Below are 25,218 nucleotides of genomic sequence, written 5' to 3'. Positions count from 1 at the left end.
CGCTTTGACTGCTGGTACAAATCAGCTGCTTTCAGAGTCCCACAGGCCAATAAAGGCTGATAGGACTCTTTTTCCAGCTTAACAGCTTCCCTTACTGCTGGTGTCCACCAGTGTGTGTGAGGGTTGCCGCTGCAACATGCACCAACAACCTTGCAGTCACAGCTCCGACTTTCCACCTCAACAATAAAGGCACAGAATATGGTCCACTCAGACTCAATGTCCCCCACCTCCATTGAAACATATTCAGTGCTCTCCCTGTGGCGGGATTTAAAGCTCTGTCTCATAGAGGAATCTGCCAGATGTTCCCAGCAAACCCTCACAATACGTTTGGGCCTACCAGGTCTGACTGGCGTCCTTACCCAACCATTGGAGCCAGGTCTCATTGTCATTGCCCTTGTGAGTATTGTTGTCCCCCAGAAGAACAAGGGAGTCCCCAGAAGAGATACTCTCCGGTATTCCCCCAAAAGAAATTCCAAAAGGGTGGGTAATAGGAACTGCTGTTTGGTGCATAAGCACAAATAACTGTCAGAACCTGTCACCCACATGTATGTGGAGAGAGGCCACCCTCTCATTCACCGGAGTAAACCGCAATGTACAGGCACCAAGATGAGGGGCAACAACTATGCCCACTCCTGCTTGGGGCTTCTCACCAGGGGCAACTCCAGAGTGGAAGAATGTCCAGCCTCTCTCAAGGAGATGGGTTCCAGAGCCAGAGTCATGCATTGAGGTAAGTCTGAGTATCTCTACCCAGAAACTCTCAATGTTGCGCACTAGCTCACGCTCCTTCCCTACCAGAGAGGTGACATTCCGTGTTACGAGGTCAAAATAAGCTTGGGTTTCTTCCTCTTAAGGTTTTTAAAAGTTTCCGTGACACATTTGTTTAAGTGAACTTTGTATTTGCATAGACATTTAATGTTGATATCTTGTTATATGTGGCATTTAGACTGTGTCACAGTGACATTGTCTAAATTCTCTGAAATGCAAAAAAAAAATACATGTCTTAAATCCAAATTTTATAATCAAAATTACCAAGGATATCATAAAGCCTTGATGGAAGTTCAGCTGAATAAATTGGATCACTTACCCTTATGCAATCAGAGGCTCATCCATATGTGAAGCAGCCAATTAGTATTCAACCCCAACTCATCATAATCCAATCAGCATCCAGAGCCCTGCTTAAAAGACATTCAAATAAACAACTCCGCTCCGGCATTTGCCTGCCAACTCCTCATACTGGAGCCACTCTCCTTCCTCGTTGGCAGCAGGCAACATGACCCAGTAAAGTTCTGAACATATGACATTGGGTGGGGCTTGTGGATCTTTGAGGGTCTGGGCACTGTTGCTTTGACTCCTTGCCGGACTGCACTCTTTGCAGTTTTTCTGTTAGCCTGTTTTTTTTTTTTTTTAAGTTAGTTTAATTCCTAGTGTAGACTCTACCGTCATGTGACTATTGCATCTGCCATCTGGTGGAATGATGGGGCTCTCATAGTCTTCATATTTCCCTCTGCTTTAAATGTCGTCGCAATTATCACCAAAGCGAGTGTGTATGATGTCTTCCGTGCGCGCCGGCTACCATTAATTCATCCTGTCCGCTGAACTGATGCTAGTTTTACTCACATGCCTGGAAGATGTCCAGTGCTACTACCACAGATGATCTCGCTCGCGAAATGGAATTGAACGATTCAGATTAGCTAGTCGAATGAATATTAGGGATAGAGCGTATCCGCCTGTGGCCCGGGCTGCCTGTCACAACTCCAGTCCGGCGCGCGGATGACATCATACACACTCTGCTTTGTTTTAAAAAAATATAAATATAAAAAATATAACCGTGGATGTCTGGGGGACAGTGATTCGTCTAAATGTTATGGATGCTGGCGTACCATGAAGAATAAATTATGAACAGTTTAGTTTGTGCCTTCAAGTCTTTGCCCATAGGAACACGTTACTTGGATTACAAAACCGAATATCATCAGAACAGCTCCAAATGACACAAAACTAATATAGGTGAGTAGAAAATGATGTAATAACGTAAAATCAAGGGGACAATGTAAAAAAAACGTCGTTCCCCTTTAAGATGAGGGCTGTTGTACTGATCAGGCTTTAAGGCTTAGCTAGTTCATAAATAGGCTGGAATATTTTACAACAGTTTTTACTCTGCTGACCCCTTGAGTTTTGCATATGCGGCTTGTCTTTGGGTTGGAGGGGATATTTTCTAAGGAGCTGGTCAGACATTTCTTGCCCCCCTTCTATCCCTCAGGCAGAGTTGGCAGTTTGCTATGAATAGTTTTACTTCCCAGAGAAAACCTTTAACTGGAGCAAATTAATCAATGATGTCCAAGATTTTACAATGAAAGAAATCTACCAGCCCATCAACAGAGCACAAAGACAAGCAAATCTGGTTAAAGGTTTCAGTAGCATCAATCTGGAAAGATGGAAGTTCTGTTAAGCTTCTTTGAGTAAACTGAGGTATTGGAAATGATGCTTTTTATGCAAAGTTTCTAAGTGTATCACATAGTTATATTGCACTTCTATCTTCAGGGTTGTCAGGACTGAAGTTAAGAGGCCAGTAGTTATTCAAGACCATGGTTCGGACTGGCTCTTTACTCGAAGAGTCGAATATTGAAAAGAGTCAAATTAGCACAGAAATACCACAGTTCAGTAATATGGTAGCAAGTGTGACAGGAAAAAAAAGTGTACTGGATCTTGTAGAGTCAGTTGCAGTTACTATATTTGTCATTTATTCCTCTTTATCCAGTATTTCCTGTAATAAAGGAGACTTAATTGGAGCAAACTACCATAACCGAAAAAAGCAGCCAATAAACCTTTTTTTTCCCAGACAACAATAGTACAAAAAACCTTTATGACAGTTTGCCACACAATTTTCATGAAGAGCACTGCACCTTTCTTGAAATGACGAGCAAACAGAATGTCTTGAACTGACTTACCACATTATCCACTGCTGACTTAAGGCACTGGGCAGAAGGCAACAATTATTGACTAAAGTATATAATTCCTTTACAATAAACTTCGAAAGGCCTTATTTTATGGTCTTGTTTCTTCTTAAAATCAAGAATCCAAAGTAAAAAACTGATGATGTCCTGCATAAGTTATGTACACAAAAAAAATAAATCAATGCCATCACTTTTGTCTCTTCACCAACAATCTTGTTGTTAATGCTGTTTTCTGAATGTTGGCGGAAACACATCTTTTTACATATAAGTTTAAGGTAACGTTGTGATAATTATCACCATGCTTACAAAGCTTTTAGAATAAAATGTGATTAGCTATTTCAGTAAATCCTAAAACATGGCTGTTTTACCTACACTATTTTCCAGTCTTCTTGTGAGTGAGTCACACAACTTAGTATGTTTAAGGTCTTCCATTAAGATCTGCTATTATTCAGGTCTGGGTTGATGTTAGCTATTTTGGTCTTTTAATGTATCTAGCATTAAGATAATTGTCAAATTTCTGAAAGATAAGTTGTAAGCAGGCTGAAGAAAGGATTTTTGGCTTTTGCAAGCTCACTGAGATGAATTTATAAATATAACAATCTAACTTGCCCAACATAAAAACACACTTCAATTATTGTTACAGTTGAGTTTGAAAGTTTACATACCCTTCAAATTAAATAAAATGATCAATTGACTTAAGTAATTAAAATAACACATCACTAAAAAAAATAATAAATAAAAAGTAACTAAATGATAATTTAGTACAATAAAATATTTTTTAAGAAATTATACTAAACAATAAACTGTCCCTGACAAATTAAATTACCTTGTTCATGAAAATGGCTTAAACCATGCTAAACATGTGAAAGAATGTCCTACATGGGTGGGAGGTAGAAAACCCCCCCACAGAAAATCTGCGTAATTTTTAACTGAGAAATAATAATTATTTATGCTTTTTGCAAGTTCCAGCTGCCTGTACACAAGACATCTAGATGTGTTTCAATATCTCTATGAAGTGTTGAAAGGCTCTACCTTTCACTTTAAAATACCTGCAATCACACTAATGCTTCTATTCAAGTCAAGCTTTAAATGACTTTGGGAGGACATGCTTTTCACCTTCCTATTTCAGTGTGCCACATGGTGGACATTGAGTTGAATCTATTGATTCGATATATACATTTTTTTAAGAACCCTACCGTCTAAGCTAGATGGGAGATGCTCTTTCAAAATGTAATTGACTTCTAATTGTGTTTCCAATGCTATGTCAAGGCGGCCCAGGCCTAAATTGTCCAGTCTCTAGGCCATTTGGCAGCAAAACAGCCCTTGGCAAGCCACATTACAGGTGAATGGCCATGGTCTAATAGGTTATCTGTGGAAAACACATTGCAGTCAATTAAAGAGTCCACTTCCTCTGGTTGTGATGGCCATTAGACAGGCCCACCACAACAAGTGACTCTTCAGTGGCTTTTACTCTACAGCTACCCAGTCTTTTTAAGTCATAGTGTCCTTAAGCTGCACAGTCCCCCAAAGACATACTTTTTGTCTGGTTTTGTTGTCTACTAAGCTTTTTTAGTTGGCTCAGAGACACAGTTTTTCATTCAATGATTCCCTGTGACCCTGATGGACAAATAAACCCCTTTTAACAAGTGTTTTTTTTTTCTTCTGTTCCGCTTCCACTCATCCTGAAATATTCTTCCCTGCAGCACCACACAAAGGGAACACAGCTCTTAGCTTCTCTTGAGTGGAAATCATTTAGAAGCATTACATTTGCACAATAAACCAATTCAAAAGTCCTCAATGGTTTATGGAGAAACACATTCACTATTTATTTCTTACCTATTCTGACAACCAATTACAAGCAATCATAGGTAGACCCAAACACACACATATGGACATAACTGACAACTACATTGAAACCCTGTCCCATATCTGTTGTGGTGGAGACATTTGGTTGTCAGTATGATATAAAACAACTACTTAATCATTGTTTAATTTTGCTTCCTGAATTTTGCACACAGATCTCTGGGACCTCAATCGAAACATATTTCATCAGCTCTTGAGATGAGGCCAACTGCTTTCAAAACTTGATTAACAAGAGGGACCAACAACAGTTGGAAAAGTCAGTCAGCAGTGGGATTCATTATTTTTATTTACTCTGATAAACTGTCACTATAGATACTTGTCTTCTGCATATCCCACTTTTTTACTCAAAGGAGACTGAACAAATTAGTATATAGAGGTAAAACCTGAGATACACTGCCTGTTCAGAACAATGTCATCACCTGGATTTAACAAATAATTTAGGTTAAAACTCTGATAATACCTGATTGGCAGGTAAGCAGGCAACAAGCGGTTTACTCCAAACTGGTATAGTTCGTTATATGGTAGAATCCTTTGGTTGTGAAAAAGGTATCTATAGAGGTTGAATTATTGGCAAGCATAAAGCAAAAAAAATATGTTTATGCCTTCGAAAGAGTTGTTTAAAAAAGAAAATACAGCCACCATTAACCTTTGAGGGAATTACAGTCTGAAAATAGAATTTAAATGATCATGAGGAGTATTTAGTGAAATGTTTGTTAAAGTTAATTCAAAACAATTGACAACCTAATGTCTATGGCTTCTGGTGATGGTCTCTCACTGAGCTGATCGAAGATACTCAGCATTTTATTACACGTCTCATCTGGTACAGACAGCGCTGCTTACAGGTATCTGTGCTGCCTCTCTTTATGACAGAGGAAGGACAAAGTCTCATTGATATCATATCCAAGCCAGTTGTATTTAGATTTCAAACTGTTTAGAAGCTACTTCATGGATTTGGTCACTGCAGACTGCGTTTGGCTCACCCTCTTTTACAGAACGCCAGATGTCTTGGACTAGATAAGCACTTTTTTTCTGACCAGAATAGCAGACGGGATTAACAATATTTTCCTATCCTCTTCAATAAGGACTATATTCATTTAAACTGGGATAATGACATTGGGTATAATCAGGAGACCATCAATTGAAAGGATAAGCAGCATTACTAACATCATGACTAATAGAATAATTAAAGAGGATTTTGGAAGAAGTCTTGCGGTCCTTACCTGTGCGACCGATTGTATTTGCTGAAAACCGTATTCTATCTGATGAGGGGAATGATGAGAATGAGTATGCATTTCTTTCAGGTGCTCCAACCTGTTATTGTTAGAAAGAGGAGAGTGGGCTGCCTTTTTTTCCTCCAAAAACCAGGGTAAGGGGATTTTCATCCATGTTGGAAGAAATACCTTTGTCAAAGCTGTTTCAAGATACTGAACATGCTCTATCTGGCTAATGTAAGACATTCAAAGTAAGCATATGTTTTTGATTTACATCTTAACCCTAAATGCAGATGGAGGATCCCGTATAAGGCACATATTGAAAGGCAGGTTGGCAATATGAGTGGAAACCTGAGGGATTCAGTTCGATCAGACAGTATTTTTCTATATTTTGTTTTTTTTCTCTTCACAGTTGCTGCATCTTGCCTGATATTCTTCTTTGATGCTGTCCAGGAGTGGGATCTTGAGTACGCTGCTGGTGACATCATGTTGTCCTATAATTTATACACTGGGTCCTGTTTTACAGTTGTTAACTCTGTCTCTGAGTTTTCACTGACTGACTGCATATGCTATATTTTTAATTCCAGACTTGAATACTTTCTTAGAGTTTATCTGAATAGCCATGTTTCTTTCATAGATATATCCAGTACAAGTGCTACTTCTCCAACTCACCTTCTACCCATCTCTCACATACTGTAGAAATTATCCTCAATCAGTGCTTCTGAGTTCCTCTTCCTCAGTCAGTCATGGCAGAATGCTGTTCACACTAAGCCTGGTTCTTCTGGAGGTTATATCTGTTGAAATTGACTTTTCATTCTCACCAGAAAGGAATCTCCTATACTCTGCATGAGGAATTGCTGTGAAGTTGACAACACAATTTTACCGGTCTGCTGTCACTACATACTCATCTAGGAGTGAATAATGCAAGTCAGTGACCCGCTACAATCTGCTGGGTTTCAATAGAATATTTTTGTATGATTTGATTAAATATACTCTGCAAATGACCTGCGTTATAAAATGGTGCAATATTTGTTTGCCACTTTAAGACCAAAACAAGTCAATCTGTTAAGAGTTACACTTCAGTCCCTCTAGATTTGGTTTTTAATTTAACCTGTTTAACTTGCAATAAAACCTTTCTAAGAGTAGTATGTTGAAGTTTATTTGATCTAATCTATACTTTGGGTGTGGGGTATGGGATTGCCAACCATTTATGGTAAGCTGTGTCTCTTTCTACAATCCATTAGCTGTAAGATTCACCTTTTAACACTTGTCCTATAGAAGGAGGATTTATAAGAAGCGACATTCATGCACAACATCATAATATGTTTTTGTATCAAAGAAGAGCATTAAACACATCATTCTTAAGAGTTTTAATAATTTACTAAAAAAAGAGTGTAAAAGTAACAGATCACTTTCACTAAAGATGATCTGTTTAATATTCAAAGTGGTGACAGATGTAACAAATTTTTGCACCTGTCTGTACATATGTGTACACATACTTGGCAACTGGCTGGAATTCAATGACTTTTGCACTGTATACTGTATCTAAAAAAAGCCACAGTGAAAAAAAATATAGTAAAAATGATATGAATTACTTTAAAATAAATCAACCATCATGAAATGTACAGCTCTTAAAAAATAGCAAAAAACCTCAAACATCCGAAATGTGTATATACAAACATGCTTGGACTCTAACAAAGAACAGACTGAGGGAGGCTGAAGAAAGTGAGCCTTTTTGACGGTTTGCTTGACATCATTTAGGAAAGCCAATGAAATTAATGGGTCATTCTTAAATATTTGATCAATTTGTAAAACCAACAATATATCCTGGTCTATTTCAAGTTTTGTCACTTTTAGCAGAAAATGAATATGCTATAAATATACAGTATACTGTATTTCCTGAATCAATTTAAGTTAATTCCATTAAATAAAAATTGTTGTTAGTTTAGAAAATAAAAAAATGCATCAGAAATGTGTGCACTTCTAAAGAGTCGGCTTTGCCCACCCCTCATCCTCATCATTAAGTGCCTGTTTGCAAGAGGTAATATACTTTTTTTATTTACATTTATATATATTTATTTAGATTCATATATATCAATTACTAAGACATGATATAATCTGTATAAATATGGCATTTTTACAATTGCATTAAACTGACAATTATTTCAGATCCCAAGACAATTAACTGTCACCTGGGTAAAAAAGGCTTTGTTTCTCCTTTTATTGATTTTAATTATTAAAAATAAGTCTCAATTCTTTTTAAATGTTTACAATATAAATAACAAATTTTTTCCTGTCAAATGGTTTCCATCGTGTTCGCATCTTCAACACTTTGGAAGGAGAGGAGAAAAGTGGCGTTTTCAAACCATTCCCCTCAGGAATAAGTTAGCAGCAACCAGCTGCAAGATGTCAGCAGAGTAGAACTGTAGGAGAACTTTGGAAACATAACTGATCCAACAAATCCATGTGTTTGCATTGTCATGCAATATGCTGGTTGCACAGTCTGGAGTTATGTGGCGCTGCTCAGATGTCCTTAATAATGAAAGCAACGAAATCAGGGATAACTTGTTTCCTCAGATGCTGCGCTCCCCTGGATGGACAACATTCCCTTTTTAGGTGAGCATAGTTGAAGCCTTCCACTTCCCCCTGATTTGCAGTTTCTGAGGTACACACCTCAATCAGAGAGTCACATTTCAAACCCTGCCTATGAAATCCACAGCAACTCGAAAACAGCAGGGGAGCACTACTGCTCTCTGGTGGCCAGAATGAGGCACATAAAGTTGAAGATCCCATTTGTCCACACGCTACAATATGTTCAAAATGGCGTTGTACATCTGGACCAAGACAGCCAGATGGACAGGCAGGCAGGATTGACGATCTTGCGTGGCAGGTGTGCATGTAAGCCAAGAAAGGGCGTTGTACTGTTCCAACACAAACCTGCAAAAAAGATATCAGTTTATATCATAATGTATGATATTCTGATATATTCTGACTTATTTCATATTTTTAAATATAGAAATAACACTTTTTTAATAGGCTTTGATGTATTTACCTTAAGACATCTGAGGTTGTCTTTGAGTCTAAAGGATGAGGGTTCCGCTTAGTTTTTTCTGATGGCATATCATCTGACTGAGCTATGGAAATGTGGTGGTGGAGAGACGCCTGGAGTGATGAAACAAATCACAGAGAGTCAGTTCTGAAATTTCACAATGCCAAGCTTAGTGATAGAACTGTTTTCAAACATTTTGTTTCCAGAGACAATAATATTCATATGAAGTGTAATATGGTCAGGAGTCAGTTATTTTTAGTTCAAGGGGAAAGTATAATGAAAAAAAATAATAACAGTTGTAATTTCAAAGTATAATCCTTGTCCTTTTGTTTAAATTGTGTCTTTTTATCTGTCTTTGTCTTTTCCTTTTTTTCTGTCTTTCTTTTTTTCTGTCTGTCACTTTCTTTCTTTTTCTTTCCCATGTCCTAAGTTCTTTTCATACTTTCATACCTTGGTGTGTTATCTGCTTCAATCTGTCCTCCATTCCTTTTTTTCCTACACCTTTTTCTTACTTGTGTTCCTTTCTTTCCTTCCTGGTATATTTTTCTTTTCGGGATAAAGCTAGGTTAATTTATACGCCTGCCCCGCAATAAAGTTACATGTCATGCATGAATAGTAACCTGTTGCAATAAAAAAAATAACAATATGTGGGAATCCATCCATCCATCCATCCATCCATCCATCCATCCATCCATCCATCCATCCATCCATCCATCCATCCATCCATCCATCCATCCATCCATCCATCCATTCATCCATCCATCCATCCATCCATCCATCCATCTACCTTAAGGAAGAGTGGGCACTGGCTCTCTGCTTGTGGGCAGGATGCCCAGAACCAGTGAGGAAGTCCATTAGCTTGAGCTGTAGAGACGTAGTAGCCCAGAGCCAGCGGCTGCTGTTTCAGCTCCTCCGGAGGGTTATCCCTGGACAGCAGGCGCTCCCCCTGACCCTACAGACACAAAGCAGAATCAAAAAATATAAATTAGGTGATGGTGACATTGAGGACATTATGATATTTTTGAGCATTTCCCGTTAAACTACTTGTATCCTATTTTAATAAATCTTTATCTTCAAGGTAAAATGGGATGCTTGAACAGTAGACTAAACAAATTATTCCCCATTTAACTCAAATTAATTCTTCTTAATTGCAAATTATTTTAAATTATTTATATAACTGATTCCTAACTCACCCTGGTATGGTGAAAATGTGATCCCATTCCCATCCCTGATGGTGACCCAGGCGAGGTCACAGGAGAGGTGTTTGGGGGTGAGTGTAGTGATGTGATAAGCATCATGTCGTGCCCAATATCATTTTCCAGTTCATCAGGAAAGGGAAGATCAAACATGTCATCTGTGTAAAAAAGAAAACAGATAAAACATGACTTTGAATATCAGAATGCAGAACACTGAAAAAAATACTTAAATTCATCACCCTTTCAGCCACATTTAAGGTTATTTCTAATATTATATTTCATCCTCTAGGTCAATACCATTATTATCTTCTGTAGGGTAGGAGCTGGAAGCCAGCTGGGTTGTGGCAGATGTTGGGAAGACCAAGATGTGTGTGCAGGAAGCATCCTGAGGTGTGTTCAATTGCGATGTCTGCAGGTTTAAAGCATTGCTGCGTCCAAACACAGAACCCATGGTCACCGCATCTAGGCAGAAAAAGGAAATAGGACACTGAAATTTTCCATGTTATACACTGTTATTGCAGAAAGGGATACAGTGGTGCAATAGTACAAATGAAAAATCAAACTCAAAGAAGGTTCATGTCTATTTCCCTTATAAACTAACTTTACAATGAAAAGCATGTCTAAAAATGTCAGTATAAAAGAATCAACACCCAAAATGAGGATTATATTGGATAATAAATAAGATTTACCATTTAAATGGAATTTATTACCACAAACACTGTTCTTTGACCTTTTAACGTATTGCATAGTATAGTTATACATTAAGATGTTTAATTAAGATGATTATTGTATAATTAATAAATACCTGGCATGATCACAAATGAGCCCTGTGGCTCCATGGCAACCAAGCAGGCACTGAGGATGGAGGGAGAGTCAGCCGCTGATATCCCACACACACGGCAAGCCTCCCTCAGCTGGCGTCCAATTGACTGGAGGGAATGCTCGCCGAGGAGAGAACTCCAGTCTAGTTGGAAGATGCAATGAGTTAGAGAACTTTCCCAAATTCTATATGTCAACTTCTATTTCATTATCTCATGAAATAATTCAAATTGACTCTAGTAACTAAGTAACTAAGAAAAAACCATGCAACCTATTGAAGATTTTTGCTAATTATGTTCAAGAGTTATCAGTCCAGAATTTCAATTTACATAAATTATAAATACTTAATTCACTGCAGTAATAGTGCATTATTGCACCATTATTGTAGATATACATACTAACTAGAATGAAGGAAGGCAGCAAAGAATGAAAGGAAGGAATTCATTAAAAGACAGTGTCAAATGGTACTTCCTAACTTTCCTTTTTCTACTGTGAGTCAACACTAATGCTAAAAGGTCTCACCCAAAACATTGTGTAGGACCCATACTAAAAGTGTGCATACGTCAACCATCAAAAATCAATTTATACAAATATTTTAACGAGAAAATACTTTTTTTTTCCGACTTTCTCACCTTTTAGTTCACCATGACCCAGTCTGCCTAATCGACCAATCACAATTCTCCAAGGAACTGGAGTCCTCTGAATGACGCCAATACACCACTCCCACATTTTCTGCAGACCCATCTTCCTAGCCGACACTTTGGGACGCCTCTTTCTGAAGGAGGAAACATTTTTGAGATAAAATGTTTTATTTTTGCATAAAAAAAAAACATTTTCTTCCGCTATTATAGTTTTTAATCACCTAGATCTATCAAGAGAGCCTCTAAAGTTAAGCACAACCTATTTTACTGTTTCAACCCTTTTGTTAATAGCATGAATATATTTAAATTAAAAAACAGCAGTCTTATTTGATATGGGTGATCTGGTAGGGACCATGGAGAATGCTTGAAAACATGCAAGTTATTTAAGTAATTCTTGCTTCTAATTCACATGTCGGGTGAATGGGCAGAGAGCAATGTTTTGCAATGTGTGATGACTGTAAGGAACCGAGCAAATACAGTTTGCCTCAGCTGGATAAAAGTGTGAAACAAGGCTTCTTCTTTTTAAATCAAAAGGTAATTTCCTTTTTAAGATATTTGACTGCTTAATGTTAGAACATTCTACACAGAGCAGAGATCCTTTAAAACAAAACTGGCCTTTGTGAAGTCGATGTAAAATTCTTCAGAACACAACAATCTATTTTGTTATGTTTTGAGGCACAAAAACAACCTCTGATTGAAAGTTACCTCCTCTTGAAGGAGGTGGAATAAGGGCTGCTCAGCTTAAAAAACTGCGCAAAAATGAATAAACACCAGCCAGCTATTATTCAGGGAGCAATCCTGCTGTAATGTCCAAAAGAAAATGTGACCTTAATTTTAAGTGATGCAAAGGTTTATCATTTTTAAATGACTTGACAGAGGTACAATAAAAAAAAGAGACCTTTAAAATGATGTCATTCTGTTGCAGCAATAACTGAATTTATAAACTCAGTTATTGCTGTTTTAGCTATAAACTTGCACATTGCCTCTCCAAAGATCTCTGACAGAGGAATCCAGAAATATTAAAAAGCATTGCCCAAAGTCAAAAAATAGCTAAGGAATTCTCTTCCCTTGAAAACATCCAGTAAAGAACTACACATGTTAGCTTTTACAGATATCCAATGTGCAAGACTCCACAGCTGAAGAAAATTGTATGTTTATTGTTTTTAAGTTGTGGTCAAGCCACAAAAATGAACAGTTATGCATATAAATCAAATAACACTAAGTCGGCAGTATGTTATGCAGGTGGGAACATTATGGTTTGGGCAACCTTCGTCATATGATACTGCCCGACTTCATTTAACTAAAGGAACGATGAACTGAGACACCTGCCTGGAGATCCCTGAAAACAAAATAACTGGATTTCCAAGTAGGATAGTTTGTTGAAAAGTTAGAACATACAAAGAACTTACCTGGACAACATATATGATAAGATTTATATAGTAGGTAACTTGATGTGATTATGGAAATACATTTTTTTAAGTATTTCTAAAATGTCAGAAAGGTCACAGTAAACCTAACCAATATTTTTTTTTTTTATTATTCCTTATTTTCTTTGTGGACTAATTTGCTTTGTTTTGTTTTTTTGATCAAATATGGTGTAGTTGGTTGATAAATTAGAAATATATTGATGTCGAAAAGCTTTGATATGTTTTAAACTTATTTTATCCACTGTTTAAATACAGTAATTGGATGCAAATAGGCATACCAAAGGCAAATATTTCTTACCTATTTGGAACATCAATGTTAATAATGCAGGTTTCCAGGAGCTCCCCTTGCTGGTCTGTACAGGACACAAGGATCCAGCGTTGGTCGTAGGACAGGCAGTATCCTACAAAAAGCACGTTGTATTTGGGAGGAACCTCAGTCAATATCTCTCCTGCCTCTGGTTGCTTTTGACGAGGTATCCCGAGAATGAATGGTGGCGAATAGAGCTGGAGTGGTTTAGGATGCTAAATAAAAAAGGTGAAAAGATAAATATATTTGCAAAAACAAAAAACAAAAAATTGATATAAGGGTATGATCAAAATCAGCTTAAAAGTAGATAAATTATCAGGCAGACCTCTTGACTCTTTAGTACTGAGCTGACAGCAGACACTGGACCAAAACCAGTGAGGGACTTGATATAGGTTTGCTGGGGCAGCAGTCGTCTGCATTGTGAATAGCAAGAGAAAGCCAGGGAGCGCAAGTGTTGAAGGTACAAATGGCTCTCTCCGCCTGCGGGCTGGAGAAGATACTGGCATGGCACCACCTGAAACACAAGAACAAGATGGAACTAAAGAATTAAACAAATGTGTCTGTTTAATTCAGAGCTGTCATATTGTAAATCAAAATATTTTTATACCTGTAGAACAAGTGCTGGTCTCATCGTCTCAGGCAAGTTTTGCAGCATCTCTGTGTAGCAGCGAAGCAGCCCGAGAAGCCAAATGCTTTCTGACTCTACTTCTTCACCCTCCTCTTCCTCCTCTCCTACTTCATGCCTTATTCCACTTGAGCTGAGAAAAGCATCAATAACATAAACAACAACTGCTGGTGGGTTAGCGATGCTGTCCGCCAAGTCAGCCACAGTGGGGATGCCGATTCGCGTCTGCTCTGAGGATCTGCAGAAAGGAAGAAAAAAATTAATGAAGCAGGTTCAAACATATTTTCAATTTTAGCAACCTCTCTAAAACGTTTCTTCTTACAGTTCAGGAGCATCTGCTGGTGTGTTGGCTCCTGGAGTAGAACTAGCATTGGCCTTTGAATCGTTGGACCCCCCTTGCGTTATCTCCCCAGGCTGACTTGAGATGGCGCTGCTGAGGGTTGACACATTTGATGCACTGACAGCACCTGAAGCTTGTTCTCCATCAACACTCCAAGTTTGATTCAGCCCAGAGGAGGATGTGTTGTTTACAGGAGGCTGTGGTTTGGGAGGTGATAGAAGACTGCTATCCAAAGTCAGGGCTGCAAGCTGAGGGCCTTAAAGAAGAGGAAAAATAACAATCAGGTTTTTTTATTATTTAACACTAAAAATAATGAATCAAAATTTTATATAAGGAATATGTGTCAGCAGTTTCCTTATGCTTACCTAACTGCTGCTTCAAGGCATACGCATAAAGTTTCAGTTTGTTAATGTTGTCACTGTGCTGCTGTCCAGCCCATTGTCCACTCAGCCACTGATCCACATTCAGCTCCTCCAGCTTTTCTGGCTCCACTTCCTCCCCAACTTGAACGAGGCCTTCCTTGGACACCTTAGACAAAGGACGGTGCTTTCCGAGACGGCATGTCTGCAGAAGGAGCGGTTCCCTCATTAGAAAAAATAGATTAAACAATCCCTACTGTAAATACAGGGTATTGAAACCTCCTCCTTGCACTTTTTTCCCCCTCCAGGGGCGGAGCTCATTTTTTGTTTCCATTTGGACTTAATTTTCCACCTCCACAACAAGGAATTCCCCTTTTAAACAGAGGGTAGCAGCAGTGCTACTCTCATTTAGTCTCCTAACTTATAACGACATTTTAATTGTTAATATGTTAACCATAAACTGACAGTAAATATTCACATAAATATACTAAAATGTAAAAAGGACAGTTACAGAGTTCAAGCCCTCTTCAGGACCAGTTTTTGTGTGTTATGTGAACAACAGAAAGTTTTGTGTTACTGCAAGTCCTATAGGAGTAGAACGTAGGAGAACCACTGCTCTACCAATTTAATGTTTATATTTCGGAAAACCATAAATCATTCTTAAATCATTTTATTAGGAAAGGCTTAATAAAAATTCTGTGATTTATTGTAAAATGAATGTTAGTGAACCAGAAGAAAAAACAACAAGACTGTGATTGGTCCAGACTGAGCCTTAACTGGTTTTTAGCTACCCCTCAGTGCACATTGGTCCATGCCTGGCCACCCCTATAAAAATGTTCGGACTCCAGCAATGGTACTCTCAAATTATATGTGTTGTGCTGTTGTACTATAATCTGAATTTTACCATTTTGCCAAGTTAAAGGTCAAACACTAACTTTGTAAAGTCTTGTACATACAAAGAAGGAAAGTGTCCCCCAGTCTCAGCAAAATAGTTTAAGCTCAGTCATTTTAGAAACTCAGCAACAAACAACAGTTTAAAAGTCTTGCCAAAGAATCACAATGGATTTGGGTTGGAACTTTGCATTAGCTTGTCTACTACATTGATAAACTAAGTTCTAAAGCATTCCTTTATAGTTCTGGCTGTGTCATTAGGATTTCTGTTCTGCTGGAAAGTAAACCTCTACCCCACTATCATGTACTTTTCTGCCCTGTGTTTAGCCCATCTATCTTCCATGCTGTAGCCCTTGTTAATAAATTACTTTTATTTAGCAGTGGCGTTTTTTGTTATTTCTCCATTAAGACCAGATTTCTCACAACAAATTTTATATAGACAACTTAATATAAACAGTGTCTAATATTAGGATAAATTCATTCTTATAGTGTAGAAAAAAGGAACATATTTTCTGAATATTTGTGCACTTGTTCTATCAGAAATGGTAGAGCTCCTCTAATTAGATAAACTCTCAACAAATTTCTTCACCTAATAATAATTTCTGCAACCCCTCTATAGCCAACATGCACATCTGGTGCTCCTCTGACTAATCCTCTCCTTTCTTGACCAGTCTGTTTTGAAGTCTGTTTTGCAGTTCTTCTTGACATGACTTGCGTGAATCTTCTTTCCTTTGAATTTTTTTTAATTATATTTCATTAAAAAAGCCTCCAACACAAAGAGCTAAATGTATAGAGAATCAGTACCCTAAGGGTAAATTCACTGATTAGGTGACTTTTAAAGCCTGTTAGTTGAGCTATATTCTTTAAAGGTATTAAGAGTGCTGATGCATGAACACACTTGCCAAAAAATACTTTACATTACACTTTGCAGTATATTTTTGTGTTGATCCCAGTAAAATACATTTGAGTATGTGGATATAAATGACAAAATGTAACAATAATCAAGGAAAAGAGGCGTGTGCTTTAACTGGCCACTGTAGACCATGCTTCTAGTTGTGTGCTGACCTCGTAAACAGCACTGAGCTCCAGGAAGAAAGCCTTTGATGCAGCAAGCAGGGAGGTGCTATTAGGACACACCACCACATATGCAACATCCCTCTGTCCTCCATATGGTTCCAGCAGCAACTTCTCCCAAAAAGGTAAAGCCATGGGCGACAAGGCCAAAAACTCCCGCTCTCGGTCATAACCTAATAGCACTTTTGGAATTGGGAGGGGCTCTGGTGACTCCTCTGAACCTGAGGCAAATACAGATTATAGTATTAGTCTCTGGACTAATTTTACTTTCAACATAGATCAGCGTTCTACAGCTTCTGTTCTGGGTAAATGTATTTAATTGCATCCCAGCTCAAACAAACCTGGATTAAAGTAACAGAATTAGCTGTAAGCAAATTCTGCAAAGACCTGGTAATGAGCCCTTCATGTGATTCAGGTGGGTTTGAACTAAGATACAAGTAAACCGTCAAAACAGTAGATTTCAAGAGCTGAGGTCAAGTTTGGACAAAAAGTTGGAACTCACCATAGGAGCCTCTTCCAGCCATCTTGTGAAACTGCTGCCAGGTGAGTGGACCCTGAACATGTTGGATGTTTTCCCATGTCCGTCCTGTCCTCTTCTTTTGAATGGCATCTTGGAGGAAAGGCTGCAGAGAGAGCAGCATTCGAACCATGTCCTGTGACGACAACCTGCTCATGTCCACCACTGGAACGTACAAACAGAGACAAGAGGGAACATCAAAAAGGTGCACAAAAGAAACAGTAACACTAGATTTATCACAAATGTAGCAGTCACATTTCTTACCATTGGTGTGAGGCCAGGAATGAATAGCACTACTTCTGACGACAGCAAGATCAACTTTCCCTCCTGTTGGGTTATCTACATACTGCAGCCCCTGTTCCAAAGCATTGAAACAGTCCACACAAGCATCGCTTCCATCTGCCCACTGCTTTTCAGCCATCCAACTTTGGAGCAGCGCCCCCTTGCGTCCATGACAGGAAGAATTCATTGGAAGATGTAGCGAAGCCAGAGAGGAGATGGGCTGGGAGCACTGCTCCTGAATAACAATCATTACAGATGGAGAGCCAGGACCAGCCTCCTGGGACTGCTTTGCTCTGGAGTCTCCCAGCGTTGGGTCCCGGCGACAGAGAGCAAGTCTCCTCTCAGCTGCTTTGCCTCCCTCAGAATTCTGACCGAATATGTCAAGCTCATCCTCCAGGAAGAGCCCTGTGCCGTGAGCCAGCCGTCTATTCACAATGGCACTGAAACCACACATGCAGCGGTACTGATCTTCACACGTGGAGTCTGGGATGTAAACCCCAACATCTGCCCCTTTCACATTCATGTTGCACGCACAAATACAGCAGCTGTCAAAGTTACGATCCTTAAAGACACTGAGGACAGAGTCTGAAAGCAGAAGGACTACATAGAGGCTGTGGGCCTCAGGGAGAGGGGGGCCCGGTCTAGCTAAATGCTCTACAGAGCTAAGAGGCAGGCTGGTGGAGGGGGGTAGAGATTGGTGAGCTGAGCTCAGTACCATCCTGCTTCACTGAACCCTGGCCTGAGCTTGCAGCATTAATTCCCCTGGGCGTACGTGGGGTTCGTGGGGTAGGGACGGAGAAGCGTGGCGTGGCGGGAGAAGGAAGGATGCCAGTAGTGTTGCTTAGGGAGGCAGTGTTGACACTCATCTGGACATAGTCTTGTTCTGCTAGGGTCATGCCACTGGGAGTGTTCCTAGAAAACACACATAAGAAAATTAACACTGTAAATTTTTTGGGAGGAAGCTCTGAAAGGTTCATATGCTGAGGCAAATATGGTTAAAACAATTTATATACATATACTGCATGAAAAGAAAGATAATTTTGTTTCAACATAAACTGATATCAAATTAGACAAAAAAATTATTTTGGATATTTTTTTTAAGATAGATTAGGATTACCAAAATTATTATGCCAGAATACTGAGAAAGAGAATTTAGTGTAGGGACAGTGTCTGGGTGGTAAGTTGGCATCAGAATTTTAGATTATGTATAATATAATATATGTATAACAGAGATAAGAGTAAAAACTAGCGTCTGTTTCTAGACTGGCTATGAAGGTATGTGGGAGTCATCTGAGAGGAGCTGCATTTATAACCCACAGTGGCAGAACAGGCATGTTTTTTCCTATTGACTTTACAAGAACATTAATACCAGTTTAAAATAACATGAGGAGGGTGCAAAACACTATTTTAAAGCTCTGTTCACACAGGATTAGTTTGAAGCTTTCAGAGACGTCTGTGTTTTTAATCCTGTGTGAATGCACCATGTCAGTAATTTGTTAAGTTAAAATTTCCCCGTAAATTAGCTGCTATATTTTGCTAAACTCTGAGGTCCCATGTTAATACTATTCCAATGAGAATAGGCATCTCTGCGATTTGGGCAAAATCCAGTTGGATAAAACGCATGATAAGGCAGTTTCTGTTTCCTGGGCACATTTTTATTTTGCTATTATAAAATCGATTGGGTCCCAGACAACAGAAATTGTATCGGTCCACAGTGTACAGGACTTCCAAAACCACCAGGTAAAACTAATCCCATAACAATAAGGCCATAGACACAAAGTCAGGATTGTAACAAATGGGCAGTAAATTGATGAAAATACCGGTATACATAGATGTGTTATAGTGTTATCTATATGCTTATGACACATAGACAACACTATATGAGAGCCAACCAAGCAAGTCATTAAAGAAAAGTTGATTTTGGGGTGAGTCTTCTTTAAGCATATTGCTCTTTTGGAAAACCCACTAGGGTCAATGCTTTTCCTGGCCAATGTTTTAAGATGTTGCTTTCATCTTTCTATACGATTTTTGTCATAATATGATTGTGGTATGGTCTATTTTGTGAGGTGCACAAGTCCCTCCTGCAGCAAAACCTTCACTCAACATAACAGCGTTACCTCCTTATTTAAAATTTCTATTTGTTTTTTGTTTTTTATCAGGGTTCAACCTCACATTTCCAAACTTAAACATGCATGGAAACCGATCCCCATACTAAAATGTCCCACAGTTGAATGGATCCCTTAATTCCCTTACTAGGAATTTAGGAAGCTAAAAATTGCACCTGAAGTCTTGGTAATCCTAACGGAAATGTGTATTCTTTCTTTTTACAAATATCTGGTTTCAGCTGTGTTTGTCAGAGAAATGTTCATTATATTAAATGAAATATAATCTTTCAACAACATCAGTTTAAAGAATGTTAAGGCCTATTGCTTCTTACGTGTATCCATCCTTGGTGCATGTAGTATTCTGTGGATGCATGATGGGTGTAAAATGCTCCATTTTGGGCAAGGTTGCCCAGGATGGTCGGTAGTAACATTGTTCAGGAATCTTGAGAGGCGGTAACGTTTGGCTGGGAAGGCAGGACAGCGGCGCAAACATGGATGATCCTATCTGTGGCTGGACAAAAAAATAAATAAAAAATATGCATATTACAACTAATGCTCAGGTAACTGGTAAAAGCAAAAACATAGCTGGAAGATCTTTGTACTGTTGACCCAAACAACCAGCTGTACAAAGCTGTACGGTTACAGCTGTACAAAGGAAAACCTATAGAAGTTCTCTACCAGTTGACAATGCATTGAGGACCAGTGCAATACAACATATCCTCCTCTGATTGCATTTTTATACAACCCTTTCCGAATTATAAAAATGAATATTTCAACCCTTTGACAGGTCTTTTTTTTTATTTGCACCCAATGCTACACTAATGGATGAATTACTTAAGGTTTTCATTTACAAATATACTCATGACTTGAAATAATTCAATAGACTCAGATTAAGATAGAGGTGGGAATGTTCCACAAAACATGAATGTGAGGAGTAGGAGTCCATATTCAATTATCCTGATTATTTAAAATATTATTATTTGTTGTGTAGCATCACATTCAAAACACAATTCTAAAGGTTTCATTCGGTAAAATAAAGCGTGAAAAATTCAAGTTAAAGGTACAGAAATTAATGCATATTTTCTCTCTCTCTCTCTCCAGATAGATAGATAGATGTGTTAATTAATAGTTTTGATGCCTGCAGTGTGAATCTTCAATTTTCTATCTATCTATATCTATATATATACATAGACATATAGATACATCTCTTTAGATGTCTCATTTTCAGAAATATTTATATGTATACATAAAAAATGCTGAAAATGGTTGGACCTGTTTATTAAAATGGAGAAAGAATCTACCTTAAAGTCGTCCTGCCTGGGACTAGCTGCACCTTCCTCCATCTCACTCATGTATTCGGTTAGATGGACGGAGGCCAAAGTCGGCAAGTGGTCCGTCAGTCCAGTGGGCGCAGGGGTCTCTTGACTTGGAGTGTCTCTATATGGCGTGATGGGAGAAAAGGCTGGGTGTTGCTCCAAAGATGGCGGAGTGGGGAACATTCTCTGGAGATCTGCTACTGCTAAAAAGAGACACACATTAGGAATGAGATGAAAAGGGAAGAAAGAACAAGAATGGCTTGGAGTTGTTTAAAATAAATGGGAAAAAAATCATAGAAGAACCTGAATTATATATCATTTATTTGTATTGCGAATATATATGAGGGTTTCATAACACAAATTACTCTTGAAGTGGAAAATAACTTTCCTTATAAAATTGCTAGAGCTAAATTTGTGCAACTGTTTCTAATATTTTCCACATTTGGAAAAATCTTCTATACAATTTCACAACGCAAGAGCATACAAAGACACGGATCTTTCTAGATCACCAACAGTCCTGGTCCTGTCCTATGACCTCTGCTCTTTGGCCCTAAACATACGTTTTCTAAGGAATGTGGGAATAAAAGCTAAAATGGGCATAAAAATAAGTTTATTTAGTGTTTATAATTTTCCCGATGAATACTAAATAAAACATTTTTGTTTATTTACCAGATGCTGAGGGATTTTTATTCAAATGTTCTAACATTTTTAAAAACCTTTGGATTATCAACTTGAAAGTCCACCAAATGTGTTAATGAGAAGCTTTCCTAAGTAATTTTTATTTTTATTTTTATCAGGATATCCCCCTGAATAACCTTTTACTTAAAAGGTTTGATATATTCTTATCTAAAGCAAGTTACTGTTTGTGATGAAATAACTGAAAAGTTCAAAAGAAACAAACAAAACAGCCCAAGGTATCCCATCTTGCAGCAGTTCTATTACACTAAGTAATAACCAAAGTGCATGGCATGTTTTTTGTTTTTACATTGTGATACAGTCAAGTGAAATATCACAACAAAACCATAACACTATCAAAAAGGATTTCATGGGCACAAATTTGAAGATATATGAAACCTTGATAAAAAAAAAAAAAAAAAAAAAAAAAAATAGGCACAACAAAACTATAGCTCTTGTTTTTTTGTTTTTGTTTTTTTTTTTGCAAAAAAACGTATTCTGAGGATTTAATTGAAAATATTTCTTTCTTGCTATGGGATTTTTTTTTCTTCCCCTAAATGAAACAAAGAACAAATCTAACACAGTGTAGACTGTGTTTTATGTCACAGGTAGTTGTTTTACACATATGTATGGTTTTATTGGGAAATAGAGGTGTTGCTTACTTGATGGATACGATACATTAACTCTTCCTTCTTTCCCACCAGGACGATCTTCTGCAGATACTAGTAACTTGGTTGAGTGTTGGTTTGGATAAACAGTCTACAAAATATAAACCAGAGACTAGTTTAATATAAAACAGTACTTTTAGCAGGGAAAGTTAGAAAAATAACAAAATAAATCGACTTGCTTCAATGTATTTCCAACACTGATGGCAGAATACAATTCACTGGAGAGCTGAATATAACATGCAAGATAATAAAACAGCTAAACTGATGTTGGAGAATAAGACATAAAAAGGATGTTTTACCCCTACATCTTCTTCATCAAGTATGTTTTCCAGATCTGAGATGTTGACCACCAGATCTTTCTCTTCAGTCAGGGAAGGGTTGGTTTTAGCAGGGGCATTTTCTTGACCAGAGTCATCTAAAAATCAAATAAAATCAGTTAAAAGATACCAAGGAGTGACATTCTAAAAATGTGAAATACAAATGTTTGTGGTTATTTCTTCACCTGATTTTGGAGCAGAGTTAAAGATAGACATTGCATCTTTTCCATCAGACAGTGAACCGTTGCTGGTGATTTCCTCTCCCTAAAGAATGAATTAGGAATTACATCATTGGTCCCAATATAAAAAAACAAAACAAAGAAGCACACTTTTTTTATGACGAATTATGGGATGTAGACTCAAATTTTTGCGCCCCAAAATTACGGCAAGCTGTATGTATGTGCATAATCAAAATAACAGAAATACCCACTTAATGAATATATCACATTGTTTGTAATATTTTGCATGTAGTTCATAACTATCGCTTTTTTAACATAAGTACCAAAATAAATACTTCCTAGTTTCCTAGATCTGCATTATTATATTCTGTCCACTTGGGGGAGACACACTTTAAAGGATTTGGAAGGTCTTTGTTGCACTTTAGGATAAAGCATTAATTTGTAAAACCAATCTTGCACATAGCATCATTAACATTCAAATGGAGTTCTCCAGCACCTGCTGAATTTAAAACTAGAATTTATTCTCCATGCGGTTGCTATTTATTTCACACAACCTCCTGAGGGAAATATCTCGCTCTTGTGCTGCTAAATGTTTAGTAGCACTTTCAACAGTCGTTTAATTTAGTTTATTTTCCTGCTATTACGGCAAGCTAAGTGTCTTCTATCACAGAAAACTGATGTTTTCTCTTTAGTTTTCCTTTTATAGAAACTTACATTTTCTGCCACATACTGTAGTGTGGTGGCGTTACATTTTTATTTATTGCAGTTTAAAATGATTCTGCTCCTACCTTGGCCTTCTGCTTGGCTTCCCGCCCTGAACCTTTTGCCCTCTTGGAAGAGAAAAATGGATATTCAATTTCTCCTTCCTTAAAGTCATAAGGATCGTCCCCCGTTTCTCGCAGAGTCCCTACGCCTGGCTGCTCAAATAGGCCCAAAGTTTGGACGTGCTCCACCACCCTTTCTTCTGAGATTTTAAACCTCTTGTTGCTCTGAGCGTAAAGTCTGGAAAAGACAAGGAGAGACAAATGAAGAAAAATAAATCAGCTTTATTTTTCATTCTACAGAGAAAACCAGAAATTTGATCTCATGCATATCTAGCTTTGATAATGGGTTCTATCGATAAGATGCTGCCAATCCTCACATTAACTCTAATATTTCTATCAGGTGTTGAGCATCTACTGTAATGTAACCTGATCCAATAGGCTAAATGTCTTAAAGGTACAGTACATACTGTAGGACGATTTTTTATTTTCAGGTAGATCATCTAAATAAGTGGTCCTCCGAAGTGTCAATCATTCTGATGATAAGTATACGTAAGGCCGTCCTCTGTGCTCTTTCCGTTAGCTATCTTTTTCTGTGCATGCATACTTTCAGGCATATATCTGTGGTGAACTATGGTTCAGACAGTCATTAAAGCGCACATTTCTCACCGTGGTTCTTTGATAATGTAAGAGAAAAAGAGTCTACGAAGTGTATGAGAATAAAAGTAAGGCTTCAGAAGAGGCAAATATATCCCAGAATGCTTTGTGCGGAGAGTTCTCTTTGCAAAGCATTACAGGATTTACTGTCACGGCGGCCCGCTGTTGCTACATGACAGCTGCGACTTATAACAAAGATAGCGCAAGCATCACGGGTTGAAGATGGAGTTAGGTGACCACTGGGGAACAAAAGGCACTGATTACTTATCCGAATGGTAAGTTAACTGAGATCGCTAAAAAGTCCACTATATACAGTACGTAATTCCCGCTCTATATAGTGATTGATGGATTTAGGGGTTAGTGCGGACGTCGGACACAGTAAACTTGTATGAGCTATGAGAACAGCAACTCTTAGACAGAGCATGCATGAGGAGAAATGATGTGTACGCTCTCGCACACGTTTAATGGGTGTTCCCTCTTGATAGTGGGTACAGGGTTGGGCGTATGCATGGTTTTTAAAGTGGAGAGGGCGGTTGTTTTAAATAATTCAAGAAAATCATCCACAATACCTTTAATGAGTGGATCTTATTAGCCGTTATAATGTATATAATATAGCCGTTATATAGTTATATTTTTTCTCCTGGCATTGTATTTATTTCCTAGCCTGGGTGCCATTCCGAACATAGTCCCACCCACAAGGTTTGAGTTCGGGGAAGTTCGGTCTGGCTCTGCTCCATAGTAGCGCGAGTATTAAAGCCCACTGTCAGGCGATCCAATCAAATTGTCAGGGCGGGCTTTATACGATGATGGACAGATGATCAAGAGTAACGTTATCAACCACGTGACCAATGCGCGCTTGGGTGACAACAATAATGGCTGCCGCTGGAGAGTTTAGGTGAGTAGATTCTGCTATTAGGTCTGTTCTAGAAGATATCGACAGCAAATTAATTTTAAAAGAGGAACAGAGAAACGCGATCAAGGCTCATCT

At 38.2% G+C, this 25,218-nt stretch overlaps 1 protein-coding gene across 1 annotated transcript in view; it reads right to left on the bottom strand.

Annotated features, from left to right (window-relative positions):
- Positions 1–7,380: 7,380 nt before the first annotated feature.
- LOC119781543 (mediator of RNA polymerase II transcription subunit 13-like) overlaps positions 7,381–25,218 on the bottom strand; it is a 118,108-nt gene continuing 100,270 nt past the window's right edge. The window contains 22 exon segments of the mRNA XM_038282039.1: positions 7,381–8,962; positions 9,078–9,187; positions 9,862–10,026; positions 10,268–10,428; positions 10,568–10,732; positions 11,076–11,234; positions 11,722–11,864; positions 13,456–13,679; positions 13,790–13,978; positions 14,072–14,327; positions 14,412–14,685; positions 14,795–14,993; positions 16,745–16,974; positions 17,256–17,435; positions 17,535–18,237; positions 18,239–18,464; positions 19,990–20,168; positions 20,959–21,176; positions 22,311–22,407; positions 22,616–22,731; positions 22,819–22,897; positions 23,601–23,814. Of these exon segments, the coding sequence (XP_038137967.1) occupies positions 8,830–8,962; positions 9,078–9,187; positions 9,862–10,026; positions 10,268–10,428; positions 10,568–10,732; positions 11,076–11,234; positions 11,722–11,864; positions 13,456–13,679; positions 13,790–13,978; positions 14,072–14,327; positions 14,412–14,685; positions 14,795–14,993; positions 16,745–16,974; positions 17,256–17,435; positions 17,535–18,237; positions 18,239–18,464; positions 19,990–20,168; positions 20,959–21,176; positions 22,311–22,407; positions 22,616–22,731; positions 22,819–22,897; positions 23,601–23,814 (4,420 nt within the window). The 3' untranslated portion in view covers positions 7,381–8,829.

This window comes from Cyprinodon tularosa, unplaced genomic scaffold (assembly GCF_016077235.1).
Source record: "Cyprinodon tularosa strain WSP-4 unplaced genomic scaffold, ASM1607723v1 ctg179, whole genome shotgun sequence".
NCBI lineage: Eukaryota > Metazoa > Chordata > Actinopteri > Cyprinodontiformes > Cyprinodontidae > Cyprinodon > Cyprinodon tularosa.
This window is presented reverse-complemented; position numbering and strand designations above follow the sequence as displayed.